Source organism: Puntigrus tetrazona, chromosome 2 (genome assembly GCF_018831695.1).
Source record: "Puntigrus tetrazona isolate hp1 chromosome 2, ASM1883169v1, whole genome shotgun sequence".
Lineage (NCBI taxonomy): Eukaryota > Metazoa > Chordata > Actinopteri > Cypriniformes > Cyprinidae > Puntigrus > Puntigrus tetrazona.
The window spans coordinates 17,871,478-17,893,932 of NC_056700.1; the positions used below are offsets into that span (position 1 = coordinate 17,871,478).

Sequence of the window (22,455 nt, forward strand, 5' to 3'; positions counted from 1 at the left end):
AAAATGCATGTTTGTCATTGTACACAACTTAATGTTATTTTCATAATTATCAAGATCAACAAAAGAGAATAAGAAATGTTGACAACTGGTTCAAATGAATATTTAATTTATAACTGTTTATAACTTGACTGTTATTTAGTATATATATATATATATATATATAATTTTCATATTTAAGTTTGCTATGGCAATTAATATGTTTAATTATATCTCAGTTAAAATTAATTTAAGGAACTAAAGTGTTTTTAGTCGTTAATAATATCCTTGGCTCTTAAACATACAATAAGCCATGTGGTATCCTACAAGAGATGCTGACTAAACCATCATCTTCCTAAAAGGCATTTCTTGAACACAGCGCTATATACTGTATATATGGTTTATTGTACTTTGTTTGGATGAAAGAAGAATAAACAATCTGGATTCACACACATACACAATGAGGTTGAAAATGATGAATTGGACATTGTAAATATGTGGTAAGGTCACATTCACTGTCAATATAATGGTACAATGGTGCTCTAGGAATATCCTGAGACTTTTAAGAGGAAAAGATAAACCAACAAAAATGACGACAAAGGCTTTGATAAGAGTAAGGCAATTGGAGCTCAACTGACCTCACAGCTTGTGTTGTTCGTTCCCAGAAAGTATCTGAATAACTGGTTATGGAGGTACACGTGAAGGATATCAGTAATTCAAGTTCAAAGTATTTAGTGACAGTGCACAAAGGATCAATGATAGTGTACATTAGTTTCACTGTTTAATCTTGTGCAGTAATGACAGCACATGAAACCACACTTTGTTCTAGACAATTCAAACCAAGATAACACTTCATAAAAACCTGTGGTATCAAATCTGTGCTGGGACAGTGTTTAGTCCACGATAGAGAGGTTGACAGACAGCTGCCTATTTCCGTAGATCTCCATCTTAATAGGAAAGACAGTCATGGAGATTCTGGACACGTGTAGGTCTGTCACAAAGGGCTGATTGATGGCTGACAGGCTGCGCTGGGAAAGGAGTCAATTTGTACAGTGTCCTGATGCACTGCACCCTGATTTGAGTAAGACACACGGATCCGCATCTTAAGGCTGACCTGTAGGGGGTGGGACGGATATAGAAGTATATTCAAGCTTGTGCATAAATAGTGCTGATAAGTTTAGTAAGAAAGACAGCTGCACAAAACTAAAGTAGACTTGCCTTGTTAGGGTTGTTAAGTAAAACAGTCTGCGTGACTTGACCAAGGCCATGTGCGGGAATCACATTTCCACTCGGAGCTTTCATTTGCAGCTGAACACTCTAAAGAGGGATGTATTATTGAGTTTTTAAGAGATGACAGTATTCAAATTTAGCTTCTAAATTATACAATTTCTCAAATTAAAAGTGTAAATAATTTTTTTTTAAATGCATTTATTTTGTGAGAAATTAAATAGAATAGAAAGAGTAAGCCAGCTTCACACAAAACATTAAGAATTTCACATGGGGTTCAGGGAAGAAATAATATTTGTAAACAATGTGTATGTTGTAACCTGTTAATACGGCTGCTGGAATGAATATCTGCTGCTTATTTGTACAAAAACAGAGCTAAGTTCAGAAATGGAGCATGTACAGACCTTTGGGACTGCTGCTTGAAGAGTGAAGTTGGTGATGTCACTCTGAGTAAAGTTAGAGGCAATAAGGGTGACTATGACCTCAGTTTCTGTTTGTTTGTCACATTGGATCTTCAGGCTCAATCCATTCTTCTCATAGACTGACACAGCGGGAACTGCATGCACATAAACACAGCAATGTTTCTGCATTTTCTGCTTAATATTTTTGTGGAAATCAAAACTGATTCTTTGCTTAGTTCAAACAACCCGCATTTATTAGAAACAGAAATGTTTTGTATCACTGTAAAAGTCTTCGTTGGTGCCATTTTTAATGCATTGTGTTTTTTTATCTTTATCATCCCAAACATGTATATAATTTCAGGAGACATAGATTAAATGGAGTAGGAAGAATGGTGGTTCCTTCTGGTTTCTATGTTCTCACCTGGTGTCGGCTCCAGTCCTCCCAGCAGGTCGAGAAGATCTGCGCTAGAGGTAGTTGTTGGAGTGCTGGTTGGGACAGGGCTGGGCTGAAGAGGTGTGTCTGTCCCACCCAAGAGATCTAAAAGGTCACACACCTAACAAAAGTGTAAATACAAAAATAAAATAACTACTGCTTAACAGTTCTACTTCTAAATACAATATCCTGTATTGATTACCTGGCTTACTGGTTCTGAGAGCAAACCTGCTTCAATTGGTTTGGGTTTGGATGTGTCAGGCTCTTTAATCTCCACTGATGTGTCTCCATTAGTGTGGCCAGGTGAGTTCTTGTCCATCACAGGCATTCTCTCCAACACCGCAGCTCTGAGAGGAAGACAATGTAAAGCAGTACCATTCATGCTTGGTGTTTTTTAATAACACACTAAAAACACACAGCGGTACCTCATGTGATCATATTTCTTGAAGAGTGCATTATATTCAACTGCTCTCTGCTGAAGTTCCAGGTCAATGCAGCTGCCATAAATACTGACAATACTTCTGATTCGGCTGATTGAGAGAAAAACAAAGATGAAAAAGATGTAAGACTAAGACTGCAGAATCTAAAAAAAAACAAATAACGTAGTACATTACAAGTACAAGTAACGTATATTTGTGTGAGTGATACATTTTTTTTTAGCTATACACTAAGGCTGCATTTATTTGATCAAAACGGTCACAATATTGTGAGATAGTATTACCACTTAAAATATAAATATTTTTTATTTGAATATATCTTAAAAAAAAACTAATAGATGAACAACAGCATTAAGTTGTAATCCATATCAGGTCTCAAAATGAGATGTTATAATGTTGTGATTCCGACGCTCACGTGTAGCACTAGTTTTTAGCATTTCATTTTTAATATATTAAGACAAAAATAGACAAAATCATTGGACACCATTGTAAAATCAGTGCATCCATAATTTTTCAATTCACAATACATCTCATTATTGAATTCATAATGCATTCTAGCCAGTATTTCACAAGTGTGTCTCACTCGACATTGTCTGTGATACGAGTGCTCAGCTTCATGGTAGCAGTGAGTGCGAAGCCTCTGGTTGCCGGCGAAGACATGTGGGACTGTAGAACTGTTTCCAAGGCATCAAGGACGTCATCCTCAGTAACCTAGCGACAGGAAAGGCCCAAAACTCAGTGTAGTTTCCCCTCACAAAACAATTACTGTGGTGGTACGGGAGTAGCATAACATATTAGTACCGTAGTAATTTTTATACTATACTCTAAGAAGCACAAAAGTACATTTATATTTTTAACTCTTACTGGTTAGTTTCAAGGATAAATTATTATAATTAGGTTTATGAGACAACTTTTATTATTTTTATTGGTGTATTCGTGCGTATTCGTGTACATTGGTATTAATTTACATGATACTTAACATACTCCAAAAAGAGAACAACTTGTCACTACTATTTTTAAAGTGACAAATTCTATAATATTCTATTATTTAATTTGTGTTTACCTGCACAGGCTCAATCTCCTCACACTCGCCCTTCAGAAGCAGGTCTCCATACTCTCCTATACACCAGCATGCAACTTGGACCAAGGATTGCTATGAAGGTAAACTGTCTATTACACACCGTCTATAAAAAACACTTTTCAAACGGCACATATTCTTGCATTCAAAAAAAAAAATGAAATTCAACATTCTAAAAATGCAATTATTCAAAACCCACCGATGCTTAATGGTCAAAAGCATATGGTACGTTCAAGATTCAAGAAGACATCTTGTGTATAAGACCACATACACATGTAATATTGTTTACAGAGTTACAAGCAAAGAAACATATCCTTACCTGTGTAATATCTTTTACAAGTGCTCTATAGAGTTTGTGAACAGTGTAACAGTGGAGCTCAGAAGCAGTAGTGATGAGTTGGATTAGATTGGGCACAGTCTCATCCCTTACATCGCCCCCTGCCTGTGAGAGGTGTACATCACTTAAATTTAAATGATTGATTGTTGTTTAAACTCATTTTTATAGAGCCCTGAACATGACTCCAACGACTTATTTGTTCCCTTGTTTTAATTAAATTGTGGGCACGTTGTACAAATTTTTCCCTTGTTTTGGTAAAACATGTTGTATTAATTAGTTTCTCTTAAATTAGTAAAATGTGGCATAATGACCTAATGTGGCATAATTTCATAACAAAAAAAAACAAAAAACGTCATGGGTTTTATTCGAGGCCCGATTGAAAGGAAGATTCTTAATTTTTGTTAGTTATTTCCTAATTTGTGGCTAGGACAAATATATTTTTATCTGCATGTCGTGTGTGGGGCTAGGACATTTGTTGATAAACATGAAAGTGAATTTCAGGAGACAATATTATGGCTTTAGAAGTCATGAAATAATGCAGACCGATCATATGCACCACTTTTAAAAAGCTTTTTTTTTGTTCACTTTATCATTTAAAAATGACAATTTACTTTCATTGTATGGCAGGGTCAGTTAACATTGTGCCTAAGATGTACAATTGCATTTTACGGAAGAAAGAACATAATACAGCGTCGAAATTAATGACTAAATTATGACAGTTATTATGGGATAACATTTTGGGATAAATTATAACTAAACACTAAGGTGTGTACAGACTGAACGTCATTGCTTATTTGTGAATGGGTTGACTCTTGTCGTATATTAGGAGTTATGTTACCGGTTTGATTGTGTAGCAGTGGCTATTTACCGTGGTGAGTACATGCAGGATGGTATCAATGTGCCAGCGCTTAGAAGGGGAATACCTGACCAAGACACAAAGACAAGTGCTATTCATTGCCCTTGACTTATCACATAAATACACAAGTTAACACAGAAGAGTGTTATGTGTTTTAGAATGTGCAGACCAGTGATTAGTGAGCTGAACGTTACTACAATACACAGCAAAGACTCATCAATTTCAATTATCTTATACTGACACTGCTAGTTAATCAAAAGATGGAAATGTGCATTAAACGTAGGCATGCCTTACAAAAACCAACTCACTGGACATTGTACTATATGAGAGCAAACGTATGAGAGGTGCTTGCCCAGATGTGAGTGTTCGACAGGACAGAAACATTGAAAAATGACATGTATATGCACAGATATAATGGATAAAACTAACAGGTAGATATCAAGTACAAAGGACTGACGATACCTTTCAGCAGCATTGAAGATGCCAGAAGCGGTTTGAGATCGAAGCTCTGGGGGACAGACTGAAAGAAAAATGAGGAGCTCTTTCATCATTGAGCGAATGTTCACGGCAGACACAAGGGCAAGTGACAGTTCCAGTGCACGCCTGCAAAAGAAAAAGAGACGAAAGAATAAGAATTAGACGACCATTTGTACCTCTGTGATTTCTATGCATCTTCACTTTTTAGAACGTACAGTACCGTTTCACTGAGGTGTCTTGATCTTTCAGGCAGTCCACAATGGTGCCTCTGTGCCGCTGCACTGCATTGTGGTCCGTCTGTACAATCTTCTGGAGAGATGTCATTGAAATGTAGCTGTAATGGATGAAAGGAGACAAATAAGGATTGTACTGCAGTGAGGGTTATGAGACTGAATTTACTTACATTATTTCTCAAATATAAAAAACATGTAATCTTTTATCTAAAGCAAAGTTCACTTATGTCATTGTGGACTACAGGCATCCAAAATTGATTTTAATCATTACATAAAAATTCAGAAATAGATCAACAATTATTATTACGAAAGGACACTGTGTTTGTCTGTAAGAAGAAAGTCATATACACCTAGGATGGCTTGGGGGTGAGTAAAATATGCTGTAATTTTTTTGGGGTAAACTATTCCTTTAATTAAAAAAAAACAACTTTTGACTCTGTCTAACATGTATAACACATTGTGATAAGCCAACTCAAATATGACAAGAAAGTACAATCGGTTCAAAGCAGAAAATTCTTTTCAATACTAAAGCATTAAATAATGTAAAAACTTACCGAATATTCCTGTCATTATTAAGTAGAAATCTGCCAAGAATATTTACAGCTAGTACCTTAAAAGACATAAATTGGATGCATTTAAAGACCCGTTTAAATTAAACTCCACTCAACATAAAATGGATTATTAAATTGCATACGAAATTGTGACCAACCCTAAGGCCGCTTTCTGAGTTGATGTCCATAATAGTTAGGACTGTTTCGTATAGCACAGCACTGCCTGCAGTCTTACTGCTGTCTGTATTTGTAGCCACCTGTGCATCAGAATCACCGAGATCAAATAAAGATTATAATCCTTAAATATACATAACTACATTACACAGGGTGTGTTTATTTTGTTGTACCTGTGCCAATAAGTCATTCATGGCATCACTAGCGGTGTCGTTGTTGTGACCAAGGATTCTTAGCAACCTAAGAATGCGAACCTGACGGGCAGAAAGAGACTAATAATATCACAATATTCATAGAATATACTATAAAATACGTTGTAGCCTAATGAAGAGTTATATTGATCTTGACTGCCAACAGACCTGTAGAAAAGGGTCACTGATACCAGCTACGTTGTGCTCAGGAGAATAACTGGATGTCACGAGACCTTTCATAATCTGAACCAGCTCAGGAACAGCCTAATAAATCGGGAAGTAAAAAGTCTGAACATCTGAATAGTTAAAGTAAAGGTTTCAGAGAAAATTCACTTTAAACTGAATTACCTTGCGGAACTGGTCAAGAGTGTCAGGATTACGCTGACACAATTCGGTGATAAGAACTACAGCCCCATGCAAAACCCCTGTGGAAACAGTCGGGCAATTATTAAAAGCATAATCAAAACGATGCAACTTTTAGGTTTATGCATAGGTTGCAAAAAGAAACACTAACCGTGGTTCTTCTCAGAGAGCAGAGTCCTTGCTGAAGGAGTAAACAGCTCTGCAAGCTCTGGGACCTTTCTTATTATGTGGACGGCACACAGCGTGGCCTAAAGCATTAATCATTATCAACAGCACACAGATACGAAAACACGATTTAGCTGGATTGTGCTCATTTAGGTGCTGACACAACTTAAACTATAGGTTTATTGACATAAAATGCCGTGAACTAACCTTTTTCTTGATATAAGAATTAGAGGCCCTGAGGAGCCGTTCGATCTCTGGTGCCAGGTCTCGACACATCTCAGCTGAACCCATGCAGGCCAGAGTGCATAGAGCCAGAGACTGAACATACTGACTGCTGTGGGAAAGGTCACTACGACAGAGATAAAATGGCCACGATTCATTCATTTCAAAACCTGAATTACATTAAATACGAACATATAAAAAGCGAATAAAAGAAAGTGTGTTTATATCAAATAAAAGCCAATGTATTTAAAGGGATTGGTAACAATTGCTGAAATTACTTACATTTGGGCCATCCAAAATATAGAGGAGTTATTCATTAAATCCAATTTGATGAAATTTAGCATTACATCATTTACTCACCAATGGATCCTCTGCAGTGAATAGGTGCAGTGAATACATCATAATAATGCATTTGTTTACTGCAGACACAAGACATTATTGATGGACTTGAGTCATGTGAAGTATTGTGATGCTTTTATCAGCTCCCAATCTGACGGCACCCATTCACTGCAGAGGATCTACCAGAGAGTAATGCCACATTTCTTCAAATAACCAAACTCATCTATATTTTGGATGGCCTAAATGAGTCAATTTTCACTTTTGGGCAAGGTACACTTTTAAACTAAAAATATTAAGAGATTAAAATATTTACTTCTTGATTGAGTTGGTAATCAGTAAACTAGCATCCTGCTTCTCATCTAGGAGCATCATGGCTCCCAGGTAACCAATCCGCTTCTCGCTGTACCTAGGGCTGGCAATCAGACGTACACACTCCATCTGTGGGAGACAATACTAAAGTTATCACCATATAAGGATATATAACAGTTGAAAAAAAAAAACATTGTACAGAGGGAGAAGGATGCACAAACAAGACGAAAATAAGGTGGTTTGATGTGATGTGCCCATAATCAAAGATGTAAAACTACTTTATCCCTCAGTGCACCCACACACACACACATGTGGACAGTCACCTGGCCGAAGTGTGCAGGGTAGCCCAGCATGTGCACATAGAGTAGTTTTGCCAGGCTGTGCGAACGCTCCCCATTGTCCCCCTGGCGAAACTGCGCTCGGATATCCGCACACTCTCTTTGGATGATGCCCCTCTCCTCACCTTGCGTCCGGGCACTTCGGATGACTCGGATCATTTCCTGTAAACGCACTGAGGGAGTCATGACTGTATCTGTAATCAGAGAGATTGAGAGACAATTCAGAGAAATTGAAAGAGGAAGCAGCACAAACCAAGGACATGGCATTGGCAGTTTCTTGTTACTTTATTCTACTGCATATCTGTACTTTACTTCAATGGGTTTTTTTTTTTTAAATAATAATCACAACTGTGTGGATCTTATCTGCATTGACTTTAATTAAACAAAGAACTATTTTAAACTAAACTTTTTTTATGTATTTTAAAAGTATTTTACGCTAAGCAAGGCTGCATTTACTCTATAAAAATATAGTAAAAACCAGTAAAGCTGGCATTACTTGAGTCTTTAGCGTCATGATTCTTCAGAATTCATTCTGAAACCATGTTCAATGTTGAAAACAACTGTGCTGCCAAATATTTTTGTAGAAACCGTAATTTTTTCATTTGTTCTTTTAAGAAAGTTCAAAAGGACAAAGCGCTTCACATTCTTTAAAGCCACATTGCAAAAATTAGACATGATTTATCAAAATATTTTAAAAAAATATTGTATAATGTATATATATATTGGAGAGTGACAGGCTGTGGTCATTATATATTTTCATTGTATAAACAGAACCAGTGCTGTGTTCAAGAAATCAGTCTTTTTGTCTGTACTCTTACTTACTGTTAGGTAAGTAAGTAGTAAGTTAGGTAATTTGGGCCTATCACTATACTTCCTTTTTGGCGCAGGTGAGGAACATACACCTGCCTTCTCTTCAGATCTTCCCAGGCTGACTACGTTCACGCCCGCATGCGCACCGCGGCCTTCGGTCTCTGTGACGTTCGTACAAAACGCATTCCACATCTCATTATCATTTTGACATCTAATACAGCATCTTCATATATTATTTACAGCGCAGTCCACGCGTTCATGTACACTTTCCTCGATCTTCCGTCTTCAAACGCAAACGCTGTGCACGCGCAGCAAATTCGGATGCAAGGAAACGCTGATAAAACGTCAACGGTCAAGTGAAAACGACGGGAGAGACACGAAACATCCGAGAACTGCGATAAATTAGCGCTGCTCGTCGCTCTCGACGTTCGCAAAAGATGTAAACATTTCTCGCATTGTGGTACACTGCATCTGGTTGTGATTATAATAAGTATTATGACACTTTTCGAGGGTAAAAGTCAAGTTTGTACAGGTCCCGAGTGTTGTCAAGCTGTGTTTTTGTCCGTTGACGTTCCAGCATCTGATCCCAGGCTCATCGTCTTACCTTTGGCGGCGCAGTAATCTCAAACGCCGATGCCTGCCTGGTGCTCAGTGCCTAATTCATCCGCTCTTCCTCTTCTGTTTAACCTTGCGATGTAACCGTTGGTAACCAGGCGAGGTCTTTTACTGTACGAGTAACTTTACGCTGTAAGAGCATTTGCAAATGTGTCCATAAGCCTCATAGTACAGCGCAACTTCCGCCATCCGGGTGTGCCATTCATTCTCGTCCAGCTGCTCTGGAACTGGAAAAATACTTGTGTGCAGTGTGTATTTAAAGGACCCATGCAGTATTTTTTGGTTTTCCGTGTATTTTTTTCAAATAAATTCTACAATGATTTTTACAAAATATGGCAAGCCGCTGGAACATTTATTCAATAAAATAACTAGAGGCCATTTATATGTTATTGCTACATTTCAGTAAACAATTAAATTGTGACTATAGTGCTACTTTCTTTACAATGCAAAAGTTAAGTATATAATGTAAATGAAACTACTTTTCCGAATCTATTCATAACATATGTGTGTATATGTATGTATATTATATTATATTATAACCCCGCTAATTGAAATTTTACTAGTAAACTACATTACCATTTATTTATTTATTTTTTTTCCTCGGGGTCTCCCAGTATATTAAAAGGTAGTGTGATTATTCATTAGGTTTTAGCAACTGGCACAGATCTCATCATAAATAGGTTTGGTAAACTGGAATAGGATATTTTAGGAAGTGAAATCTGAACCACAGACCAACTTAGAATTTTAAAAAAATTCACTGCCAATAAAGCAATACTTACTTGTCATAGTGACTACTAGAAAGGAAAAATTAAAGAATTAAACAAAATAAGACAATTAGGTTTTTTTGAAGCATTGTATGGTACACTACGTTTATAAAAGCAGTATTTTTTTATAAGAACTATAAAAATAAACTATAAACTATAAAAATAAAAATAAAGGTCCGTGTGCTGAAAGGAGTCAGTGTAAAAAAAAAAAAAAAAAAAAAAGGTTCCCCAATGTTTAATAGTGGTTTACCTTACCTATATATTCAAGGTCCAAAATGTAACATAATTCTGTACGTGTTTTGTTGTCCTTGCCCAACTTGAAAGCAGGGTGTAGGATGTGGGTTACATAACACAGCAGGCTATTGTTCACTTTTACTCCTAAATTACAGACATTTTCCACGCTGGCAAGATTCCATGCTGGTAAATAACACAGACACCTTTCTTTCTGTGTTGTTTTGAATCACAATTTATTTAAATCTAAAGTCTGAAATTTGAATAATTAAACATTTGTGCACATACAAAAATGCAAAAATGTATCTTCAGGATTAATCAACCATTTTATTATAGAGTATAAAATGTAGACAATACAAACACCAGAGACTGATGAATACAATAATATGCTCAATATAAAAATACAAAATTATCCTTAACAGTCACAGCAACAATATTTATATTGCATCTAATAATTTTGCCAATTGGTGGCAGTATTGCACCTAGAATGTTTAAGGCCAGTCTTTCAAATGAAAAATACTTTTTAGCTATTACATTATCCTCGACACTATGTGCATGTTTGTTTTGCATTTTCATAACCTACCAAATTCATATCGATTAATGATGAATGAATATCCACGAATAAATCAGTAAATGTACTACTTATAATCCTATTCAGCTTCGTCTTTGTCTTCCTTCCCATCTTCACTTCCCTCAGCTGGGTAAACCACCATGAACAATTTCTGCCCCAAGTGTGTCAGTTTAGCTGTAGACAAACAACAGCAGATGGAGTGTCCTTAGTAGGCCTTATTAACAATCTGTTTAGGTTAAAAGCAAATATACTTCACATTTGTAAATAATTTCCATCCATCAGTATTAATTGAGATTTAAGATAATACCATACCAACAAATGAGTTGAAGCTCTTGGGCTTATTTTCCCAATAGACGCCAAATAAATATACAGGAACACCTGACAACATAATGGCCAGACCAATGCAACACACCACAGGCTCCGAGTACAGAGAGAAGACCAGCAGGAATGCCCAGAAAATCAGGAAAATTACTGGCCACGCCAAGCTCACCTGTGGAGTGAAACCTGTTGATTTTGGTTAAGGGCTACAAATGTACAGTACCCCCTCCCCCACACAAGAAAGGAAATCTGTAATTGTACATCATTACAGTTCACAGCAAATGCTGAGCTCTGACAGCTCTTGAGGTTTAATGTTGTCAAAACTACAAAATAAAGTCGATGGGATTTAACCTTACCTTGATTGGTCGATGTATGTCTGGTTGTTTGATGCGAAGCACGATCTGCCCGGCAACAGTGACCCCATAAAACAGGTAGTTGATGAAGCCAACATAGTTGATGAGGGTGTATATGTCACTGGTGCATAACATCAGCAGAGTTGATATGCACTATCAAATAAACCAGTGTTTGATTTGAATATAAGCACATACCAGTACATTGATTATTTAAAGGAACAGTTAAATTCTCCTAAAAAATGTACAGATTTACTCACCTTTAGGCCACCTAAGATGGCCTAAGAACAGTTTGTTTCTTAATCAGAACAGATTTGGAGAAATTTAACCTTACATCAGTTAATCGGTGAGAAACTTTAAACCATCAACTTCGGTTGACAACAGTCCACAATCTGTAATAATGCTTCCTCTAGTGGAAAAAAATCATCTCCTTTTGTCCACTCACATGAAAATCAACCAAAACATTTTGCTCATGACTGTTTTTGCCTCGTAAATGGTGCTTGATGCATATATGCATATTTCTCTCCTGATTCAGACAAGATTACTTCTGTACTGGAGAAACAATATTTTGGATAAAGCTCTTATTTTATCTAAACCTAAAATATTTAAATAATTTATTATAAACACATAGCATTTTGCTTCACAAGATGTTAAATGATGTACTGCAGTCGTGTGGTATACTTGTTCTGATGTTTTCATCAGCTGTTTGGATTCTCTCATTCTGACGGCACCCATTCTCATCAGAAGATCCATTGGTGACAAAGCTGAGCAAGTTGCAAATAATGCAATGTTAAATTTCTGCAAATCAGTTCCACTGAAGAAAGAACTCCTCTACATCTGAATGGCCTCAGGGTGAGTTAATTTTCATTTTTAGGTGAACTATTCCTTTAAGGAACATAACAAAGAGCTCACAGTGAAAAGCAAAGCTGGGATAGGTGTACAGCGGTTCACATGAATCATTGCCAACAGACGGGGAAGATGCCCTTCCCTTGCACCTGCAAAGAATAACCTGAGAAAGAACAAGTGTCAATTAAACTGATAGTACAAAGAAATCTATTGACATTAAAATACTATGCAAACTGAATGAGTAATTGTGCAATAACATGTCATCAAGATTGACCTTGATGATGTAAAAAGAGACCCATTAACCCCTCCGAAAGTGGAGAGAGCCACAGAGATGGGCATGATCCATGACATCACCCCAAGCAGCTTTTCACCAAATGTCTGATGGAGAATAAAGAGCAAAAGTTAAGCATAGTTTATAGATATAAGCAGACATTCAGGAAAAAAACGTCAGATAGGTCAGTCCGATCTATTGATGAATAGATGGTTTCATTTCCTGATGGAGTAAGAACTTAGCATCTTAATTTGAGCAGAGCAACTTACCACAGCAACAGCATTGGAGGCCATCAGCTCCTGAGGGCTCATAGCTGTAACATATGCAATATTCGCAAACACATAGACGAAAGTGACCAGAGGGATTGAGATGAAGATTGCACGAGGCAGATTCCTGTAAGAGAGTTAAAACCAAAACCTGGGTTGAATCTCACATTGTAAGTCTTGGTCAATCCTGTACTCCCCAGAGGAAGGAATACTTTCTGATTTAAAAGGTTCAAATGAATAATATTTACGATACCACAGTAGTTATACATAAATGATGGCTGTAGCCTACACAAATGATCTTGTGGCAGAGTGAGTACGCTCCTCCCCTGTATTTAGAAGACAGCCTATCAGAGCAGAGTGCTGCGTATATAAAAGCCGCTTGTTGTGCTACCCGGGATGCGTCATCGCTAGCTCCGCCCCTTGGTGTGTGTGGGTTTCCGCATGGAAAAGGTATGGTTTGGTGGCAGTTTGTCTGGTGTTAAATTTTAGTTAGTGTATATCAATTAATTGAATTCACTCTTGTAGCTGGAATAGCTTCTGGTTTGCGGTTTTGCAGTGGTGCGCAGGCTGTCATTGATCCCCGGGTAAGCCCAGTTTGATAAACGGTTTATATAAAACAATTACATCTGTTTAAATCGCATGTTTTTATTTCAGCTGGGTTGAGTCCACTTTCCGTGTGAATTGTCAAACATTATGCTGTGAGCAATCATACAACTTAGGTTATTTTGACGAAGATTTGGGTAGGTATCAGTGTATTTTTATGTATTACACTTGTTAATTTGGTTAACGGATTGTTAAATCTTAGCAGGATATTCCGTGGAGACGCTTCGATTGCAGCCAACAGATTGAGACTGTGCTGCTGTTTTGCTGCTATTTCCTCTGTTCCTGTTTAATGCTGAAACATAAGGCTATGGATATGGAGATGGTCGGTTCATCACTGTGCGCGTTCGTAGCGTTGACCGCTCCCATTCAGTGATCGAAAACCTACTTAATTTGAGTTTCGTTGTTTAGTTATTGCATGTTTTCATTTGTTCTTTTCTTGTGACTGTTTATTTACACATCTTTTGTAATAGTCTCGTGGTTAAGTCTCTTTTGTTCCTTTCATATCTTTATTATATTTTATCGCTATATTGTGATTACTGGAACTTTCTCCCAATCCAGTTCTAGCATAAATGTATTTATTGACTGTTTCTTACATGTGTGTGTTTTAGGCCCTGTATGAGAAGGCTAGCTGTTATGATATCCTGGTGGTGGTATTTGGAGCACGAGGTGTGGACTGCCGTCTGATCACTTACTCCACTGGTGTGTGTGTGTGTGTGTGTGTTTGTGCGCGTGTGGTTTAACATTCACTTTACAGCTAGCCTAGTCTGCTTGTATGTTTAGGTCCCTGTTTGACTTGTTGTGGTTCTATTTTTGTTATTTTGGTCGTAAATGTTTGTTTTATTTGGATTTAATAAACAACCATGTTTTTATACTAATGTCCTTGTCTCTGCCCTCCATGGTCACGAACCTGTGTGTCTCAATTTAAACACTTAGTTCCCCTTACTTTAAAGGGGTGGCGTAGTCAGCATTAATTTCTAGGTTTTTGAAAATCGTCCTGTAATCTGAATTAGTTCCTGTGGCCGCGCTACAATCTACTAACCTCTGCATATTCTCAGAAAAACAAAATGATGCCATTTAGGTTTTTGTCTTCAACGTGACCCTGAACCACAAAACCAGTCTCAAGTCATTGGGGTATATTTGCAGCAATAGCCAAAAATACAAATGTATGGGTCAAAATGATAGATTTTTCTTTTATGTCAAAATCATTTGTACATTAAGTAAAGATCATGTACAAAAAAGACATTTTCTAAACTTTAAATGGTGATTTTCTCAATGTTCAGAGCAATGGAAAGCTTATTTATTCAGCTTTCAGATGATGTATAAATCTCAATTTTCAAACTTTGAGACTTGTGGTCCATGGTCACAAATGTTACTCATAAAATGCCACAATTATTGCGTAAAATATTCTCAGAGAAAATGTCTGGAGTTCTTTCTCACAAAGACAAAAATGGGAGTATTTTACATTGTGATAAATGTCTTTCACTGTTCTTTTTCCCTGACAAATGACAGCGTACCTGTAGGGGTCAATGAGCTCTTCTGTTACATAATTAAGAAAGTTCCAGCCTGCATAAGCAAAGGAACCTTGAAGGAAAGCGAGTGCAATGCGGCCCATGTCATAGGGCTGAAGAGGATGAAATGCATGTTCTGGCTCCAACCAATAAAAATGACCTGGAGACACAGGACAGAGAAGCATTTTATGTGCTATGCCTGAATTAATATGTAGGGAGTATCCAAATTAATAAAAGAAGCTGTATTAACTACTGCATAATCAATTACATTTTTCAGTTCTTTTCGTCACATTCACTGCTCGAAGCACTCTTATTTAACCAAAGTACAGTTTCCATTATCAAAATCAATAGCTCTTTCTTTGACTTTTTTATAAGGAAGACATTCAAAGTTCCTTTTTTTTGTCTTTGGGATATTAAACACATGAAAGCAGCAGACTACAAACGGCCCAGCATGACACTTGAATTCATATTTGAGCTCGTCTGGGCTTAATGGATTTATACTCTTTTGTTTATATAGTGCAAAAATGGGTCAAATATGAAAAGTATGCCTATGTAATACTATTAGCTTAATGCCTGCCCTCTTATATTCAAGTCCTTTATGTTCACATCTAATACGAGCGAGTCAAACCAGCCCAACACAGATTTCATTGGGGTTTTTTTGCACTGTATTCTTGTACTGCATCTTTTTATCAGTATAGTTTTATAATTCAAATGTTTTTAAATACTTCTATACAGCAAGCATGCAGCGTGCAGTAGAGACATGTATAATGTTACATAAGATTTAAACTTTAAATAAATGCTGCTCTTTTGAGCTTGTCATGTACTCCCAGAAAAACTGCGCATATCTCGCTCTCTATGAAATGCCATTATTTAAATCAGCACATCTTTAAATGCCCACAATTTTATGCTGACGATGCAGAAAGAATTAAGGCACACGTTCTGAAAATGTCACGAACTGAAAACATTTTCGAATAATAAATTAGCGCTATTGTCATCAATTCTAGAGGAAAAAAAAACTTGACGGTTCGGTGATTAGCGGTGAAGTTGATTTGGGGGGAAAAAAAGGAAATGGCTTTATTATTTATGACTGCAGCTAAGACGTATTGTTTATATCAAACATTATGAAAACGGCAACTGAACAAAAATAATGGTAAAATGACTTATTGTCATATATGCAGCCAAAAAGGAGCAAAATGTAAAGAGGTAACCTGACAAATTTGTTCAAATATGGAAAACTAACAGTGAAATATGAGTTAAATATGTTTAAGAGGAATGTTAATGATATTCACTATGGCCTCTACTGTTATAGATTACCCTTGCAGATCTGCACAACGCCCATGATGATTATAAGGCAGAGGGCGAGGAGTTTGCCCGTGGTGAACACATCCTGTACACGCGTCGCCCAGCGGACACTGAAGCAGTTAATCCAAGTTAACAGCACTATAAAGAAAAGAACAAATGGTTACACTTTATTATGATAGTATAACGTCTACAGTGAGCTAACTACTAACAACTTTGTAACTACATGTCAATTAATTCTTAATTTGCAATTACAAATCTAAGAGTAGACTGTTAGGTTAGGTTTAGGGAGAATTAGTTGACATATACTTGCAAGGTTTCTCATAGTCAATTAAGTTGTAGACTGATCAAAATAAAGTTAGATATTAAGCAGGCAGTCTACAAATACTGCTAGTTGACATGTGCAGACTAGTGGACTATTGAAAAAAAGTGTTACCCAACAATTTCTAAACGTTTAAATGGCAGTAAGCACAATTTACATTGAATGAAGAACGAAGTTTGCCAAATGTCATATATACTGTTCCAACTTAACATTCAGATTAAACTAGCTGCTGTTTAAAAATACTTGATACCGTTAACTACAACCTTCAAAATATGAAAATAACAGATTTAGATTAAAGAACAAAAACAAAGCAAGAACTGCCAACGGGTTTAAGCTTCAACAGTGATTAAAAGTTGCCAGACAACATTGTTTCATGGCTTTGGAAAATGCCAAGGACACGTGGTGTACAAATACTCTCAATATGTACAATTTGAGCTCTTGCAAAAGAACGCCCTGCATGATCCAGACCTGTATGAACAAGCTCTTTGCAAACCCTCCCATTATGAGTCACAAAGCTGACATAATTCAGTTCATTAGCCACAATTACATATTCATATATCTAGAGCTGTTCAAGTTATTCATAGTGCAACCTGGGGTCAAGCCAAGGCTCATTAATGATATACATCTATGCATATTTATGTAGAGTTCATTTGCAAAAACAGATTTGCAGAAAATCTCAGGTAGAGAAAATATTTAATAACAGATAACTTTAAAAATGTTGTTTTTTCATTGTGCATTTTAATAAATTCCAAATCAAACTGCAGTTGGGTTATTTTGATTAGCTAAAAATAATAACTACAGCAACAAAAATGCAGCTAACTAGCACAAAAACAATAAAAAAAAATATTATCTGCTTTTGCAAATAAACTTCATATAAGTTTTTTTCCTCCATTCTGTCATGGATGGGGTTTTGGTTCCTTACCACTGTCGCCTCTGGCTTGCTTAGTTTGATACACAATTTCTAGCGATTATTGGTGATTTGATTACACAGACCATCTCTGGATTTAATGAAAAAAATAAGTGTTTAATCTTGTCATTATACATTACTCTCACTCTTTACTCCTATTTGATACTCTTCAGTGCTTTGACACAATCTGTATTGTTAAAAGCGAAATATAAGTGATTGATTGATTGCTATTGTGTGTAATCATGTAATCAATAAAAGGTAACTGTGGTCTGATTATGAGTTTTTAACAATGTAATATAATCGAATTACAAGCACTTCATTTTTGTAATTTTATGTGATCCAGATCCCATGTTACAGTTACTTCCCAGCACCACAGGGTACATGCAGGATGCTCTTGGATAAAACGTTGTGTCATGGGCAATGTACTGTAGCCCCAAAGCATGTTTTAATTGTCAGCATTTACTCACACAGGCAGACGGCGGCGAGCAGACCCAGCGCTCTCTCTGGAGGGAAGCAGGAAGGGAAGAGTGGCTGCAATGTGTAATTGGCAAACGTGAGGGCAATCACAGCCTGGTTAGTTGGATAGATCACCAACACTGCAATCCACAGCCTTAGAAACCTACTCAAAAGGCAAACCCCGTGAGACCTCACGCGCATTACATTTCATTTGAATAAATGAGTCAGTCTTACCCAGCTAGTCCTCCAAAGATGTCCTTAACATAGGAGTAGTCTCCGCCTGATTTTGGGATTGTGACTCCAAGTTCAGCATAGCACAGAGCACTGATGGCAGTGATGACTCCAGTCAGGGTCCACACTATGAGAGCCAGACCCACTGAGCTGCAATTTTCCAAAACACCCTTTGGACTTACAAAGATCCCAGACCCAATGATGTTACCTGAGAAATTGACAACAAATATGCAAGATGAGTTAACAGAATATTAATGTAGCTCATTCAGGATTATATCAGAAAGAAAGCAAATCACACCGCCGTTTCGTATAAGAAAAAAAACCTCTCATACAAGAGTAAGCTGTTATGCCAACCCTCTAATGCCAATGTTTTTTTTGTGATTTATTTTTGGTGTTTGCCTTTAATTTGATAGAAAATTGTGTTGATAGGAAGCGCAGTGAACTTGGGAACTGGAGGGAACAGTTATTTGAAATTCTAATGATGTCTAAAAAACCACAAGAGACTTTCAGCAACATAAAAACTTTCACTGACTCCAAACTTTTGAACAGTAGTGTATAGCTTATAAAATTCTTAGTCTCTGTGTTCTGCGCCTCTTTGCACATACATCATACTGTGCTTTTCTCTTGTACATGGTTGTCTTCAGTGCTTTTGTGACCTTGAGAGTTTGTTTCAACCAGTCTGCTAAAATATTAAGAATGCTCATTGCTTACACCTGTTGAGCGGTGAAAAGTTCTTTTGATTAGAGGTGGAATTCTCCAGAGATTCAAAAACAAGACAAGGGGAGAATAAAATAAGCAGTTTTGCCACTTAATACTGAACCACTAGATTTATTTTTCATTTTTTTAAACTCAAGTACCTTCCCGAATCCCTTTCCTTTATTATTTATTTTTGCACAAAATAAGAAATCAATTCCTTTTCCTTAATATTCATTTATTGTCCTTACAAAGGAAAAAAGAGAAAGAAGAAAATATTAACCAATTCATTCATTCATATACAATATACATACATACAAGGTCATTAATAATTATCAGAGGTTTGAAAAGATAACAGATTTTACACTCTAAAGTAAGATCATATCAAATGATGTGAACAATTATCCAATTTATGAGTTCCTCAAAACCTGAACCTTCAATTTTTATCTGATAACAAATCCTTAACCAACATCCTACTAGAGTGTAAAGTCTGATACCTTAAAACCAAATAATTCCACAAATGATCTCTCACACACACACACACACACACCGCTATTGCCAAAACAACAACATCCGTTAATGGACAACACAGGTAGATAGTGACCCAACCTGCTGTAACCCAAACACCTACTGACAGCTTAAATCTCAGATAACACGCATTAACCCAGCAGTGAGGTAACTGGCACAGACATGCTGGTGAGCTTCTTGCATTCAAGTCTAAATTACATGCCGAGTAGTGACCCAGTTTAGGTTTAAACTTGCTACCTAACACCAGGCTCCTACTGAGAAATCTCTTCACTGTTTATAATCCTTACTTGGGCCATACCTGTGCTTCAGCTCCACACTGTGTTTTTTCTGGATGGAGTTACCTGTTCACATGCTTTATTGCTCATTTTTGTTGAATTATAAAAAAAAATAATGTTACAATAATAAATGAAATGTATGCATATCACCTAAACTCAGTATGATGGGAAAGGCTATCTTGAAAAATGTAATAGTTTTTTGTCCCCTTGCATTGAAAACAATATTGGACCTCTTTCAGTATCAGTGTATGGTGAGTTCATCTAAAAACCATGGATGTGCACTAAAGTCTCATTTTACGAAATCAGGGGAAAACAAACTATAGGCCTACTTTTATCTACTGCATGCATTTTTCTACCATATAAAGTGCAAGAAAAATATAAAGACTAAACGAAATGCAGAAAACAGACTTACCTACAATAATACCACATGCACTGAGGAGTCCGATCTCTTTCTTTAAGGTCACTGCTGGTTCTCCGTTGTCGGGGTCTGTGTCAGGCACTGATGCAGCCCTGCGTCGGGCGCCACTGCTGCTCATTTTCACACAGACAGCAGCAACTCTGTGCTTAAGTGTTGATGTTGAGAGTCTCCGTAACTTTATCCTCCCGCCCAAAACTTAATGTGATAATCTGATAAACCCGCCCACAGCGTTCTGGTTTGGGCTAGTTTAACAGATGAACGCAACAGAGGCAATATTATGCAACTACAAAGAGATTTTGTATTTGGTAATTTGGTAGTATTGCAGTGCAAAATCTCAACCTAAGGTGAAAAATAAATCTGGGTCATAATCAAGCAGATAAAGTGATGACATTTGAAAGTTTGTCCTCCTTACCCACACTTACTAGTATTAAAATCAAGAGAAATCTAAACCTGTTAGGGTGAAAACTACTTTTTACTTTTTCTGTTAAAAAAATAACAGAAACAACATTTTACAAAATAAATTTAGAAAAAGAGTGAATGAAAATAGTGAATGATAATGAATTTTAGTGCAGCATAAAAACATGCATGCACTCAATTTATACTTATTATTGTTCCCAAGTCAAAATTATGATCAGAAAATCATGACCAAAGATAGGAGATCAAGTCAAAATTGAGACAAAGAAAAAGAAAATCTGTCTAGAATAATCCAGCTCATAATTACATAGCAAAATAAGAAAAAAGTAAAAATGTTGTTATTGTTATGCTGTCATAATTATGACACTTCTCAAATTTGACTGTTTTCTCATGTGGCAGAAATCGGGCACCACATTAAGCAAAAAGGTTATATATATATATATATATATATATATATATATATATATATATATATATATATATAAATATATAATACTTTGAAAGCTGTGATAAACTATAATTTAAACACTGATCTGTAAATATAGATGGGCACACATACGACTGCATGACGGGGCTCTAACAAATTTTTTCAGCTCTTCAAAGGGCCAGAAATGTTTTTGCTAGGAGCCATATGACAAAAACGAGCTCTCTGGCCAAAGAACAAAGCTTCAGCTCAGCCAGCCATGCAAATCAATAAGCTTTTTCCTAAAGCTAAATTTTTATGTATTTGTATAGTGCTTTTCACAATGCATACTATTCCAAAGCTGATTTACACACAATAATGTCTTACATGCACCCGGGTGAGCTGCCAAAGGCATCGGTGCCAGTGAAGAAACTCTATAAGATGTTCTAAGTAGCTCTAAGTAAAAGAAAACAAAACTCTGCCGAGGAAGCCCTCCTCCTCAGACTGACACATTTTAAAGAGGTCATATAATGTTGCTAAAAAAACAACAACTTTATTTTGTGTATTTGGTGTAACGCAATGTGTTTATGTGATTCAAGTAAAAAAAAAAAAACATTATTTTCCAAATTCTGTCTATTATTGTTTTCTCTCTAAACCCTGCCTTCCAAATTGGGTCGATTTGTTCAAAGCTGCTCGTTTTAAAAAGTGAGGCGTGCTCTGATTGGCCAGCTATCCAGTGTGTTGTGATTGGCTGAAAACCTCAAGCGTGTGGCAGAAAGGTTATGCCTCTTACCATAACGTGATGCCGCGTCTCGGTGTTATGACACTCACGTATGAATAGTAAGTAGCAGATTCTTTTAATAAAAAAAATAGAACATAAAGGTTGTGAGTCAGAAGCGCCAGACTGTCCATGCAGTTAGTACTACTCCATAGCCTCTGTGCACAGCCAGCATAGACTGCTCTATCAGTTCTAATATTATATGTCGAAGTGTTCTGGAAAAGTGTTGTATATAACCTAACCACTGATTTCTAGTCCTCTTTTGGAAGCACAAAGAAAGTAGTTTCACAACAACAGGTCTCCAGCAACCGGCAACAACACCACAGCAAGAATAACAGCTTCGCCTTCTTTCTCTGCGTAAATATTTGAGCTGCGAAAAAAAAAGCATAATATGACCCTTTTAACAATAACCTACACAATGATGGTATTACTTGTAAAATTTAATTCCAAAGAAATTTGTAGTTAGTATTA

At 36.6% G+C, this 22,455-nt stretch overlaps 2 protein-coding genes and 1 long non-coding RNA gene across 5 annotated transcripts; 1 reads left to right on the forward strand and 2 right to left on the reverse strand.

Annotated features, from left to right (window-relative positions):
- Window positions 1-362: 362 nt before the first annotated feature.
- Window positions 363-9,764, reverse strand: ap1g2 (adaptor related protein complex 1 subunit gamma 2). Its single transcript, XM_043257775.1, has 22 exons — window positions 9,522-9,764; window positions 8,093-8,301; window positions 7,774-7,898; window positions 7,107-7,248; window positions 6,886-6,982; window positions 6,720-6,796; window positions 6,540-6,635; window positions 6,354-6,434; window positions 6,165-6,263; window positions 6,010-6,065; window positions 5,443-5,556; window positions 5,208-5,348; window positions 4,758-4,812; window positions 3,872-3,994; window positions 3,538-3,627; window positions 3,058-3,185; window positions 2,463-2,567; window positions 2,240-2,384; window positions 2,026-2,158; window positions 1,608-1,759; window positions 1,195-1,293; window positions 363-1,090 (listed from the first exon to the last, which is right to left on the reverse strand). The coding sequence occupies exons 2-22, from the start codon at window positions 8,291-8,293 to the stop codon at window positions 971-973; spliced, it is 2,379 nt and encodes a 792-aa protein (XP_043113710.1). The 5' UTR covers window positions 8,294-8,301; window positions 9,522-9,764; the 3' UTR covers window positions 363-970.
- Window positions 9,765-10,751: 987 nt separating this feature from the next.
- slc7a8b (solute carrier family 7 member 8b) lies at window positions 10,752-20,548 on the reverse strand. 3 transcript variants are annotated; one of them, XM_043218443.1, is made up of 11 exons: window positions 20,384-20,548; window positions 18,479-18,683; window positions 18,256-18,407; window positions 16,575-16,700; window positions 15,267-15,420; window positions 13,153-13,276; window positions 12,887-12,990; window positions 12,679-12,775; window positions 11,773-11,922; window positions 11,411-11,588; window positions 10,752-11,272 (listed from the first exon to the last, which is right to left on the reverse strand). In XM_043218443.1, the coding sequence occupies exons 1-11, from the start codon at window positions 20,505-20,507 to the stop codon at window positions 11,178-11,180; spliced, it is 1,509 nt and encodes a 502-aa protein (XP_043074378.1). In that variant the 5' UTR covers window positions 20,508-20,548; the 3' UTR covers window positions 10,752-11,177. The 3 variants fall into 3 exon arrangements, with proteins under 3 accessions (XP_043074378.1, XP_043074394.1, XP_043074386.1); XM_043218459.1 differs by lacking the exon at window positions 20,384-20,548 and having other exon boundaries at window positions 18,256-18,319; window positions 18,479-18,619; XM_043218451.1 differs by lacking the exon at window positions 10,752-11,272 and having other exon boundaries at window positions 11,461-11,602.
- On the forward strand, window positions 13,293-14,621 carry LOC122324202. The gene is made up of 2 exons (XR_006247112.1): window positions 13,293-13,889; window positions 14,361-14,621. It is a non-coding gene; the product is annotated as an uncharacterized LOC122324202 (long non-coding RNA).
- Window positions 20,549-22,455: the final 1,907 nt, after the last annotated feature.

Bases quoted from the DNA above. Each gene is read 5' to 3' on its own strand.
- ap1g2 (XM_043257775.1), bottom strand. From the start codon at position 8,293: ATGACTCCCTCAGTGCGTTTACAGGAAATGATCCGAGTCATCCGAAGT. The intron at 5,557-6,009 runs GTAAGTTTTTAC...CATCCATTACAG, and splicing joins AATAATGACAGGAATATTCG to CTACATTTCAATGACATCTC. The intron at 4,813-5,207 runs GTATCGTCAGTC...TGTCTTGGTCAG, and splicing joins ATCTTCAATGCTGCTGAAAG to GTATTCCCCTTCTAAGCGCT.
- slc7a8b (XM_043218443.1), bottom strand. From the start codon at position 20,507: ATGAGCAGCAGTGGCGCCCGACGCAGGGCTGCATCAGTGCCTGACACA. The intron at 18,408-18,478 runs GTAAGACTGACT...CCTTTTGAGTAG, and splicing joins ATCTTTGGAGGACTAGCTGG to GTTTCTAAGGCTGTGGATTG. The intron at 15,421-16,574 runs GTAATCTATAAC...CTGTGTCTCCAG, and splicing joins CGTTGTGCAGATCTGCAAGG to GTCATTTTTATTGGTTGGAG.